The sequence below is a fragment of the Tauraco erythrolophus genome, chromosome 9, assembly GCF_009769465.1.
Source record: "Tauraco erythrolophus isolate bTauEry1 chromosome 9, bTauEry1.pri, whole genome shotgun sequence".
In the NCBI taxonomy this organism is placed as follows: Eukaryota; Metazoa; Chordata; class Aves; order Musophagiformes; family Musophagidae; genus Tauraco; species Tauraco erythrolophus.
Genome location: NC_141473.1, coordinates 19,763,578 through 19,776,639, shown reverse-complemented (window position 1 = coordinate 19,776,639; position 13,062 = coordinate 19,763,578). Strand labels below are relative to the sequence as shown.

The following is a 13,062-nucleotide window of genomic DNA, read 5'->3' as shown; positions in this document are numbered from 1 at the left end:
TAATGATGATTTTCCCAATTCATATCTCATGGAATGGAAACAGAAGTGATAATTTCAGCAGTTGTAAGCACTTTCACTTACTTCCTGTTCACTGCATGGAATAGAGTATTATCCCAGGCAGGATTCATCGGAGGTAGGATTTGTCTGTTTCTGTCTTGGACAGATGTTACCTCAGCCAAGTCAGATCACGCTGTCCCGGGAAGCCAGACAGGCTCAGCGGTGCAGTGCTCCATCCAAGCTCATATCCATGAGTGCTCAACAGGGCTGGTAGGAACACGCAGTGTTAGCCAGAGAAATTGTTCACAGCCAGCCCAGGTATCTCTGCCTACCTCTGCACCATGCCGTACCAGGAAATACCCTCTATGGGAAGCAGTCTGAATATTATAATCTCTGGAAAAAACAACATTGCAGATACAATAAATCATTTTTAATAAACAGTATAATCCAGAGACTTCTATAGTGCATCACCTGAAATATTTCACATGGCAGGATGAAGATGAGTTGTTCAGTTTGAGTTGTGTGGACCAGGGGGTAGAAGTCTGGCATGAGGCTTTGGATTGTAATCTCAGTTCTTCCACTCTCAGCTCATTTCTTGTTATGCTTCCTTCCTCCTGCCTCTGAGCTGGGAAGATCTGTGACTGGACTGATACTTCACAGTGTGTTTTATGCACAGAAAGCATCATTCTGATATGTAAGCTTTTCTCCATTGACTTAATTCAGAGCACAAACAGTGTTGGAAAAGCCTGAAATAACTGTAATTTTCTACAAAAGGTCTGTGTATAAAACCAGTTGAAGGTTTTCTGCTTAATTAGATATTTTAAACAAGAAATATTGCCTTAATTGTAAGTTAAACATAAACCAGAAAAGCATATAAAAACATATTTTGAAATTAAAAAAGAATCCACAAAATGCTAATAACTTATTACACAGTATTATTTACTAGGATAAAAATGCATATAGTAGTATTCCAACAGGCTTTTATAACAAGCAGTTCTAGTATGAACCACTGCTAACATGTCACAATGTGGTAAAAAACGTAATTTAATTTTTGTAAAGTAAATGACAGCGGTAACTTACAACTTATTGAAATAGCCTATCTTTTTTGTAGGCCACACTATTCTCTACTTTTTGATAGAAACTTTTGCATTAAGTTCTAAACCAGTATCTTTATCACTACTAATTAATAAAGCCACCTTTTTTTTTTCCTCCCAAGTGTGCATATTTTTCCTAAGTCATTAAGAAATACTCATGGATAATTTTTTCTGTTTTTATGAACATATGTTAAAATCAAAATTAGGGTCCGGGACTCAATTGTCTCACAGAGCTGAGAAAAGGTTGTGTCATTAGTTTTAAGCAGTTTTTGCACTCCCATCTTTTAATCTGTGGTCTGTGCACGTAAATCATGCTACTTGCTCCAGTCACACTTCTGAAGCAGGGCAGTGAGAAATGCTTTTTTTGAGCACTGACAACTGAAGTCAAACAATTTTAATATGTTATATTTGAAATACGCAGGAATAACAGAACTACTTGATACACATACTATTCATATATATAAAAAATACATCATACCTTTATGGCTGCACTTTTGATCTAAACCAAATTTGTGAACATCAGACTATTTTGCTTTCCCTTCTGAGGCTCAGAGTGGAATGGGACACCATGACCAACCATTGAATACACTGCACATGATTAACAAAACTACTAGTTCAGCATTGATAAATATTATTTGGACTCTGATCAATTTGGTAATGAACAGAAAGCAGCTTTAGATAGCATCAAAACACAAAAATGATTTGCATTTCAGGACATGAAGTTCCTCCATTGCTGACAACAGTTTGACTCTGGAAGTGTAGAAGCATCCCATTATCTATTAGATCATCACATCAGGAATTTACTCCATGAATTACATTCAGTCCGTAGCTCCCATGGAGCAGCCAGCTATGGTATATTCCTCACACAAGCAGTAGAAAATCATCAGCAAATCGCAGCTGTTGTGTTCTGGCCATCCAGGACAAGCAACCCAATAAGCTCTTCAGTTGGCACGAATGAGTAATTTGCATCATCTGAAGATACAGCTCCTGGATCCAAAGAGAGACAGACTTGCCACTGGAATACGCAGAAACAACTTTGTCTGCCAACATGCTCTTTACTAATAGTCTGTGGAGAAAATAGCAGTTTCTCAGTCATCTGCTTGCACAAACTCTAAATTTCTTCAATAGCTGCCGATTTTACAGGAGGAAGGCTCTGTATTTGGAAAAACGCAAGCCTCTCCTCTGGTCTCCTTGGCTGCCTTTGGGCTTCTTCCAACTACTGCAGCTAAAGCAGATTCGTCTATCAGCATGCCTAGTCCCCCGGCACAAACCTGCTCCTCCTTCAGACAGCAGAGCAGCCACAGCACCTCTTCTACCCTCGCAGACAAGGATCGGATGGAGGATCATACCTGGAATGTCAATGCTTACAAATTCAAGCTTTAAAGATATCCAGCAAAAAAATAAAAAGCAGCAGCCACCTCAAAATTTTGCTGTAGGGGCTTAGGAAAGTAGGTCTAAAATCATATTTGAAATTCAATTGCAACCTATGTACAAAATTCAGCCACATTGTAAAAATTAAAGCTGCTCCAGAGATACTTTCAGCATAAATCAGTTTCCTGCCAGATTTTCGAAAAAAACCACCCAATAAATGGCTTTGGCATTTAGAAACAGTTATTTGCAAAGAGTTCAATGCAGATTGACAAATGTGGAGGTTTTTTGGTGGTGTGTGTGATTAGTCCATTGAAGCATAACAGACCAGAACAGCAAAAAAGTTTATTTCATTAATACTATTTTTGAAATAATTTAAACTTCATTGCTTGGTTTTGGTGACTGATTACTTCATAGCTTCCTTTTGATTACAGCCAATTATCATCTTTGGGATTACCTGTGGAGTCGACATACTGCATTTCAAATAAATCTGCGAACATTTGTATCTACGAATTCTCTATTTTCAGCCTAGCTTCCTTCTATTACTGCATTAACTTGGTATTACTGTTGCCGTATGTAGATTTTGGCCAACTAAAACATGACAGAAAAAAAAAAATCTAATTGAGAGATGCCTTGTTTCACAGGAGTAATATCTTCAACAGTGCAGCACTACAGAGCCACCTCCATCTCAGTCACGGCTGTGCAGGAATCCTGACGGTCCTTGTCATCTGTTGCTGTAGCCGTTTGTATCCACAGCCAAAAATTCAACATCTTTTTGATCTAATTCTGCTGTTACAGAATAAGCTATTGCTCCATTTGTCCAGATGTGCTGTTTGGTGCCAGTATCATTGGTGAGTGACCGCAAACGTGTTCTTTTGATTTTCTTTGCTAGTCTTGCAAAGCACAATAACGTTGAACTAAATATCATAGAAAATCCACAGAGGAGGAATGATGCAGTATAGCTGCCAGTTGTGTCCACAAGCCAACCTGTAGGAAAACAAATCACAGGTTTTTAAAGGCCCACCAAAATTCTGATAATTTACAAATCCTGTGATCAACGGGAGTCTTATAAACTTCTGGAGTTATCATATATAAACACGATCAAACAATGCGGGTTTACATCACCATCACTATCGTTTCACCTCCTGAGGCAGGGAAAGATTTGTCCTGCGGGCGGGTAAGATTTTTATGGGCTTTGTTTAGAGGTCAAACCCATAAGAAAAACCACAGCAGTCATCACCACAATACTAAATAAACGTCTTTGAACTGTGTGGATTTAACTGGCAGTCTTTAGAAATGCTTAGAAAGCCCTGAGATTAAATACTGTGTGCATGAGATCCTCATCCAGAAACATCTAGTAAGCTATGCCCTAGGCGTATGCATCACTTAAAACAATTCCATTTTGCAATTTTTTTTTGCTATGGAAAATTAAATTAAAAGCATCAGAAGCAGAGATTAATCGGGAACTGATACGAACAGCAAATAAAACATGCAAGACACGTAGGTACATGGCTATTTGAAAAAAGATCTCTGTCCTTCCAAAATATTCAAAACCGTGTCAAGTTCTTTTTAAAGAATAGGAGTACAGTTGTCATCCTTATTACGCTGGAATGGATTTGATGGGGAAAATGATGGTTAGATATTATAGTGATGAGGTTATGACCAAACAGTAGTGAAGCTGACTCACCCACCTGTTCAAAAATAAGTCCTCCATACAAAAAAAAAACCTTGGAATGAAACTCTCTTTAGGTTACTTATTCAAAATCGTGTAATTTAACAGTGAAATCTTTCATTCTTTCTACTTGCACGATTTCTGAACTATGTGAAGTGGTGATGTTACAGCTCTCAGAAGCCCCATTCCATAGTGCTTTGTTTTTTAAATTTCAACATAGAAATCACCCCATCAAGGTGGGGCTTAAGTGGGATCTAGAGTCTTGTGAAGGTCTAAGTGTTACTTCCCTGCCCAGGGGCTACCTCCACATTCAGTGTCCATTTGCTGTCCTTCCTCTCCTTTAAAATCACACCAATAGGTAAATCTGAAGTAGTGACAAGATTATAGGAAAGTCATTTGTGAACTGACCTGCAACAGGTGGGCTCACTAGATACGGTATGGCATGCAGAAAATACACGACGCCCAGTGCTGATGACAAGGAATAAGTTCCCACCACATCTGCCGTCACAACAGGGATCAGCGTTACATAGGCTCCATCGAAGTAGCCAAAGGTAAATGAGAAAGGCACAAGCAAGGGGAAGTTTTGGAGAACTGGCAGGAAAAGACAACAGAGGCCATCCATTCCCACAGCAAAGAGGTAGCAAAAGTGCCGATGCTTCTTCAGACACCTGCAAATTTCAAAACAGAAAAGAAAAATGCTACCACTGGACACAGCATCTCAGTTTCTATGCCCTGGCATGCAGCACTTTAGTCTCTCTTTTATATAGCTCAAATTTAAATCCATTTTCTTACAGAGTCTTCAAGATGGAAAGCTCAACACTGATGATGCCAGGCAGGGAAAACTGCCCACCTACAGCTGCAGAAACATCTGGTAAGCAGCAGCGCATGCTGCCTGCTGTGTTCTTTGGGCTGCCCCAAGTGAGGGGAGTAGCTCCACTGCCCAGATTTTGCAGCCCTCCGAAGTTTCGATGTTCAAAGCAGTACTCCATCAGGCTTTACATCCCAGCTCAGCAAGGTGCTCCCAGTATTATGCAAAAAATATTACAGTATATCTCTCTTAGCTGTCATCCTTCACATCAGCCCTTAAACACTGGAGTTAGCATGAACTAAGTGAGATGGCAATTCCCTTTCTCCCTGCCCCACAAAACCAATAATTGTTTTTTCCCCACAAACTGGATAAGCACAAAGAATGTGTCCTTTAGAATCAAAATCCTTCTTAATTTAGCCAGTCTGTACTGATGTTATAGATGCTGCACACAAATGTTTGGAGTGAGCTGAGTTAGCAAAGTACGGTGAGTTCTCATATAGTGGAAAACATATAACAATTCTAGGTCAGTCTTTCCAAGTATATGCCCAACAGCATTGGACCAGACCCTTGACCCTTTTCCATGACTTCAGTGCCTCTCCAGCAGCACAAAAGAGATGGAAAGGCAGACGAAGTAGAGTGAGATCCTCTAGGAAATAGGTACAGAGGATCACACTCAGCATACCTCAGGCAGGGGGTTACATCTCCACTGACAAACGCAAGAGCTTTGCACAAACATATCATTTCTTCAGGAAAAAAAAGAAACTAAACCAGCAGAACTGAACAAACTCAGAAGAAACAAAACATTAAATAGAAAGCATTTCTGAAAGTTAGACTGTGTTGGGTTTTTTTTTAAAAAGTTATACATGCTACAGAACAAGTCCATAATGCTGACTTTTATATGTATTACACCTCACTTGCACCCAGCCTCCTACCAGCTAAAGCTCACACTTGTTTAGCCATAAACAATTACCTTCTGTCTGTTAGCCATCCAAAGGTGACATTACCGATGATGTCTATGACACCAAGTATGGACATGAGGAAGGCAGCCTGGTGATGACTCACTCCAACGCTCAAAGCATAAGGCACTAAGTAGACAAAAAGAGGGCTACAGCCATATGCCATAAATAAAACTGACACTGCCAGCACCATGAAGCCTGGCATCAGTAAAAAGTCATATTCCTTCCATGAACAGTAGCACAAACATTCATGAGACCATGCTTTGATTAAAGGTGAACAGATGAACGTTCGTTTTAAGTCTCGTTTCTGTGCTTCGGGGACATAATCCTGTTCGAGAAACTCAGGAGCAGTTTTATGGTCCTCCTTAAGAGCAATAGGCCGCATCAAGGCACCACAGACACAGAGGTTTAAAACAAAACCTCCCAAGATGAGTAAAGCTCCACGCCAGGAAAACTGCTCGATTAAGAGCTGGACCACGGGGGCCAGGATGAAGGTACCGATTCCACTTCCTGACATGGCTATTCCATATGCCAGCGCTTTTCTTTTGTTGAAATATTTGCCCACCATCGCGATGGCTGGAGAATAACAGAGTGCAAACCCAAGTCCTAGAAGAGAAAGCACAGGGCAAGTGGCTTAATACTAAGCATGACACATGGAACAGATTAAATGAAACCACATAACCTACTTTCATTAGCACAAATGAATAGGAAGCTTTTTCTGATGCTGTATCATGCAGCCCAGTCACAGTGTGGAAAAAAAAAAAAATCTGATGACTCCTTTCTTCCACTGTTAGGGTCACTGACTTGACAAACCTAAGAGATCATCATTAACCCATGATAACAAGGCTCAGAAAGAAGTGATGAGGTTCACTTAACAAGAACGAGGACAATCAATAAACATCAGAGAAATGGTGTGTCAGCCTCTCCTGGATGCAAAATGAGGTCTTGCCCCAGGGTCTGCGCAGATACTGGCACTGGGCACACTGTCTTGATGAGGCACCACTTTGTGTTTTGGTCTGTTGCAACCCTGAACATTAATTTTCAGGTCTCTGAAACACAGTACAAAGAGTCTGTCTCTGTTACTAATATTCTACAACACAGCTTTTTTAGTCAGCTAAACAAACTCCACGCAGCAGCTGCTTGGAGCCCTGTCCATTTTAAATCCCTGCCTACAAGTAAAGAGGGGAAAAAAGCCTCAGAAAACAAAGCCATGTTCCATTTAGTAAACAAATAAGATCCATCTCTTGGAATGGGAAAAAGATTGCGGTCTCTGCTGTAGAACAAGAGAGATTTTAATCACCAAATGCTTGCCTTAACACTAAAACGTGCATTCCTGAATCAGCTGCAGAAATGAGTTCCTGACTAGGTTTTGGAGCATGTCGTACATTGAGGGTAAAACAGTCCTCACTGCCTCTGGCAGAACTCGTCAATAGAGGAGATAATCACCTGGCACTGTAACCAGCTTGCCACATCCTCCTCAAAGGCTGCACTGTGCTGGGCAGGCACTAAATCTGCCAGGATGGAATAAGTGGATTAGAGGGACCCTGGGCAGCGGGTGCCTGCTCTGGCACCCCTTCGGAGCCGAGAGGAGGAGCAGGGCAGAGAGTCGGGGTTGGACCTGCACGGGCAGCAGAGCCAGAGGAGCAGCCCTGAGCTAGACAGACATCACTCGAGAGCTGTGATATGTGAAAATCATAGTCTATTTGGTGTACATACCATTTATTTTTTAGTGAGTTGGCAGGGGGAAATAGGTCCCCAAAAAGCCAATAAATGTCCTGTGAAAAGTGGAAATGCAAAGTTTGGGGCTGAAAACATTTCATCGCTCTCAGAAGGAGCTCTGCTACATATTGCCATTCCTGCATCTCACCTCTGCTTCAGTCTTCACAGTTTCAATTCCTGCAGCTTTTATGGATTTAGACCTTCACCAGTTATGCTCCCACCTCTTCTCCGAGTTGGGGCACCACCGCTGATCTTTACCAACAGTTCACCTCTCCGTTAATCAGTCCCCACAGACTAGAAGTTCACTGCTTGTAGAATCGGCTCTTTACAACTCCATGTACAAAGCGCAACTGCTTTTCCGCCTCAGTATTCACAGCGGTTCTCACTAAGGAAGCCTCAGTGGCATTAGCATGGTATGTGGCACAGGCCCTCAAGTTACAAGGAGCCTTTTTATTTGTTATGAACACATTTGTCAAAGACTAACACTGTAACACAGGAGTGACATGCACTACAATAAGGATTTTTTTTTTTTTTTTTTTTTAAAAAATAAGCTGTTGGCAGCATGTGAACTGCAGTAATTCCACGAACTTGTTACTAAACAGCAGGGGACCAAGTACAAGGGCTTATATCACCGTGGCTACCAGGTCAGTACTAATGAGGAAGGAATGTCAGTGTGACCATGGGCACCTCTCAAGTTCCTCTGTGCACAACAAACACAGGGAGATAGGACAGAGCAAAGATGTGTGTTATCACTATATCTGAATGCAAACAGAGAGGCTGCTACAGCAACACTACCAACCAACAATTTGCTTTTCAAATGGAATGTAACAGACAAAAATGAGGTGTGCAAATGAGGTACCAGGTATTCACCCAGTGCTCTGCCCACTTACTCTTATGTTTTGATTTAAACTTTTTTTTTAATATGCAAATATTTTGAGGCAGTCTAGAACTCCTACTGTAACAAACTCCTCCCAAATCACAGGCAAAAAAGGAAACCTTTTTGTGCATCACCTGCAACAGCAGTCCTTTCTGAACTCCTGTAATTTCAGAACTTTATCCAGAGTCCTCTCTCTAACAGAAGTTAGAGAGTTGCTTTTGCAGGGTGCTGCATTTAGGCTGTATGAGACTCACTGAGCGCTGAAGCCCTCACAGGAGCAGCCAAAGCCTCTCTTTTACAACGAAGGGAACAGGTCTGAGTATCTCCACTGACCAGTGCGGTGGCCATATGACATGGAGAAGAAATCTCCCCTCTTGAAAAGAAGGATTATAATTTTCAACATTCCTGTGTGTTTTCCTGGCAGGAACAAAGGGGCTGAATGCCTCCTACCTGTAAGGACTCCTAATGATAAGTAGAGATGTTCCAGGCTGGTGGCGAATGAACTCAAAATTAGTCCAGAAGACGCAAGCAGCCCTCCTAGCATGATACCAACTTGGCAGGACACATGATTACTGATTAAACTCCCAAGCGGGGCTTCAAAGAAACAAATAAAGTCGGTAGTTAATGGCAGGTCCTTACATACAGTTTGTTGCAATGGTACTCAAGGAAAAGGAAGCAGAAAGCAAGCAGGAGAAAACAGTGATCGCAGCTACACAGAGTGGTCTTTCAACACCCCGCCCCCCCCATCACAATGATGTGAACACCAAAAAACTTCCCACAAGTCAGGATGAAACTGAAATTTACAGTAGCTTTCTCAGCAGCCACGTTAGTAGATCAAAGTCATTATGAGACACAGTTATTCTGCAGTTTTTGGGGTCAAGAGAGGCCACAGCAACAGCCCACACTGTTCATTACTCCACACTTAACAACACTGAGACCTTTCCCCACCTGGAATTTGCATTTCAGCCCTCAGTAATTTCAGGTTTCCGTCCTCGCTCCTCCCTGGCCTTGTGTGCTCTGCCTCAGACCCAAACAGGATGGGTCTCATCTTTTGGACCACCTCCAAAGCTGCTACCCCTCTCCTGCCCTTCTCCAACATTGATGGCTCCCAGATCACGCTGCCTCTACCATGGGGTGTCATCACCAACCCTCTCCCTCTCTGCTACCTGCAAAGCCAGGGCAAGATTATCCTTATTTCTTCTTCCCAAGATACAACCTGGCTGACACTGGAGAATTGCTGTGTCTCATTCCATCTTGTCCCTTTGCCTTCATAGCAATTTTCATGGATTAACCTTCTACCACAGGATTAGGGCATGGATTTTCACTTAGCTGTACAGTTTTAAACTCATGAGAAATTTGTTACAACTGCTGCAGTGATGCATGTCATTTTTAGTAACACTGAATTTTCTTTTAAGGGAAAAAACTATTTGTAAACATACAAGTTTGCTAGAAGGAGGATGACTGTGACTTGATCTGAAGGCAAGATGTACACCCTGTGCTAAGTCTAAAATATGATTCCAATCAAATGGCAAAAGAAACAAGTGCTCAGTTAGTAGCTCTCGGACATGACTTGTCCCACTGGACCTCGACAAAAGCACGTTTCTGAAAACTCAGATCATTTGACAAAACAAAGTTCTGCTTCTTTTCTGTGGTATGAAGACACTCCCTTCCTGCACAACTATGCTGAGGGAAGTAGCTTGGATATAACATATCCCAGAGAGCCCACAGTATTTGTCTTTCCCAGCTGACTCCACCAACTTGTGAACATGCTAAAACCAGATGGAGCTGAAGAAAAAGCAGCCACAGTAGTCTTAAAGCGTAATACACACCACAGAGCATTGTAGCACAGTCAACAATAGAGTGGATCCAAGCTGTTCTGGCATAATCCTGCCCAAAGTATGTCTGGAACTCCACAAAAAAAATGGAGATGCACCTAGGAAAGAAAACATGAACACCAATCTGTTGAATATGGGATATTTGCTTCACAGAAAACATGGGTCTCGTTCTTCAGGTATAAAGAGCACCTTCTTGTAGGTCCTCTCCAGCTCCCAGGAAAATCAAATCTGTGGTTTGCCTAAATCCCTATGAGATGGAGAAATTTTTAAGCAGTTTCTAAGCGATATTGGAAATAAAGGGCTACCTTAATGCATGAGGGACAAGACATGAAGTGATGCGTGCAAGCCGAATAATTTCAACAGTACTCTGTGTAAGGCACCTAGGCTAGGGTGATTCAACCAGAGAAGAATTCTTGCTCTGCACTGGCAACAATTGAATCACAGATTGTTATCCAACTATTAACCCAACAGTGGGATTAGACAATTAGACTGATGTAGAATCTAATTCAGGCAGATAACTACTCAAGAGAGATTATGAAGATTGTAATACCATGTTTCTCACTGTGGTATTTGCTGCTAGATTTTTGTAAGTTTTATTATTTTTAACTGAAATGAAATTGAAGTTGTAATTGTCAAGAACAATTTATAGCCCACATCATGATGTTACTTCCCTGGCACACAAAGCCCCAGCTCCCCTGTTCTTCACTGACCTGATTGCTTGCTAATGGTGGCATTCACATCCGCACAAATTGTCAGGGCAGGGCCTTTAGAGCCAACACCACCTATAGCTATGTGTTCATGGATGTACAAATGCAAAGTAAGTGAAAAGCAACTCCTCATAAACAGAGAATCAAAACACAGCAAGAGCCCATGGGCCTTCCAACAGTTTATTAAAATGCTTCCAGGAGAGGTTACTTTGCTCTGCTTAACGAGTGCTACTGTTCTACCTGTCTCTGCAGGGGAACGGATTAAAAGGCTGCATAGTTTCATTCTGGTTTCTGGACTAGCAAGAGATCCCCTCTCCTTCTCCGTTTTTCCTCCTGCAAATCAACAAATGACCACTTTCTTCAGCTTTTTTCTTGCACATACTTCATTCTTGTATATACTTTAGATGTGTGCCAGCCATTAGACGATTTCTCAGACGTAACGCATTCCACACATGGAAAAGGAATTAATTCCACTAGGAAATCTCTACTGTTATTACAGAATTGGTACATTTGCATAAATAAACTAATGTGTCAATGTTTCCACGCCCCTTTTATGCTGTTGACTCCAAGATCCTAGACTTTAGATCCCTAAACATGGCAGCTTTATTTTAAAAGAAATATAAAATTTAGGCAGGAAACACTGTATTTACATTATACTGACTGTCTAGCAAGGCACTGTCTCAGTGTTCCTCACTTACCAGGGTGCCTGTCTCTCTGTTTAATATAGCTTAAGTGTCCATGTTTACACATACCAGGCTCCTCTGCCTTCAGTTGACATCAAAGTCATCCAACAGCAGCTGTGGAAACCATCTCACCCCAGATGTATACCTCATGTTTATGCAAGGCAGCAGCCTATTCCTGTTCTTTCTATTTTTGAGAAAATATTTTCTGCATATTTTGGATACCAGAAGGGTATAGAGAGAGGCCTTCTCTGTAGGGCATGGACCTTCTCAGGCAGGACGGTACCTGAAATGCTTGCAGGAGGAGAGGAGGGGTTCTACAGGTTTCTCAGACAGATTGGGGAGCCAAGAAATCCACTGGGACTAGCAAACATGAGCACGGTTGTGGGGTCGGAGGGACACAGCAGACCTGAAGAGACTCTACACGGTTCCTCCCTCCCCAGCCAAACCACCACAGCCTGAAATCACTGCCTGCCTGAGGCTCCGATTCTGAAAAAAATCAAGGAGAGGGTGTTGAGAGATGGAGCAGCTGTCAGAGGAGGCGAGACTAAAACCAGAGAGCTCATAATCCCTCCACCATCCCCATGCTCTTGGAAATTTCAGGAAGCCTTTAAAAACATAGCAAGAGAGAGGTTTGGACCTAGTCAGAATAATCCCTGCAGCTGTGGGGCATGAGAAGGGATCCCAAATCCTCTTCCTAAAGCAAAACAAGAGAGGGGGGGTAATGCCACACACAGGTCAGAAAGACAAGACGGACCCCCTTTACCTCGTCACGGCCCTGGTACAGATAGTGACAAGGAAGCAGCCGGCGACGATCATCCAGCCCCAGCCTCCATCCGGAGGGCCGACGTGCCGCAGCGTGGCCATGGCGCTGGCTGCGGCGAGTCCTCCCAGCGCCCCTCCTCAGTGGCAGGGGCCGGCTCCGGGTGGCACGGCGAGGACAGGCGGGGGCTGCTGGGCACACGGGTTACTGGCCATCTGCAGAGGGAGACAGAAATCAGGGAGAGAGGGTGTGAGGGCACATCGCAGGTGCTATAAAACTGCATGGCTGGGCTGGGAAATACTGCCGCGGTTTCACCTCGTAAAAGCAGGAGTTTTCTTACAAATGCAGTGTGTGAAGAGTTGTTGAAAGCGAGAGTGCCATCAGAATTTGGCCCAGTGTCTGGTATCACTTATTTCAGGGTAATTTGCCTAGCAGTTACATCCCAGCACAATACCCTTGTTCCCCAAAAATGTCATAACACGTACGTGTAAGTCACAGACTTTACTGGTGCCCATCGCTGCAGCTCATTTACCTTCAGAGAGGCTTTCCCTGCTGACACCAGTCCCTGGCATGACTGTACTTTCTG

General features: G+C 42.6%; 1 protein-coding gene across 1 annotated transcript; it reads right to left on the bottom strand.

Moving 5' to 3' along the window:
- Window positions 1-3,183: 3,183 nt before the first annotated feature.
- SLC16A12 (solute carrier family 16 member 12) lies at window positions 3,184-12,580 on the bottom strand. Its single transcript, XM_009980233.2, has 6 exons — window positions 12,480-12,580; window positions 10,321-10,424; window positions 8,942-9,085; window positions 5,910-6,501; window positions 4,540-4,799; window positions 3,184-3,446 (listed from the first exon to the last, which is right to left on the bottom strand). The coding sequence occupies exons 1-6, from the start codon at window positions 12,578-12,580 to the stop codon at window positions 3,184-3,186; spliced, it is 1,464 nt and encodes a 487-aa protein (XP_009978535.2).
- Between the last annotated feature and the right edge of the window lie 482 nt (window positions 12,581-13,062).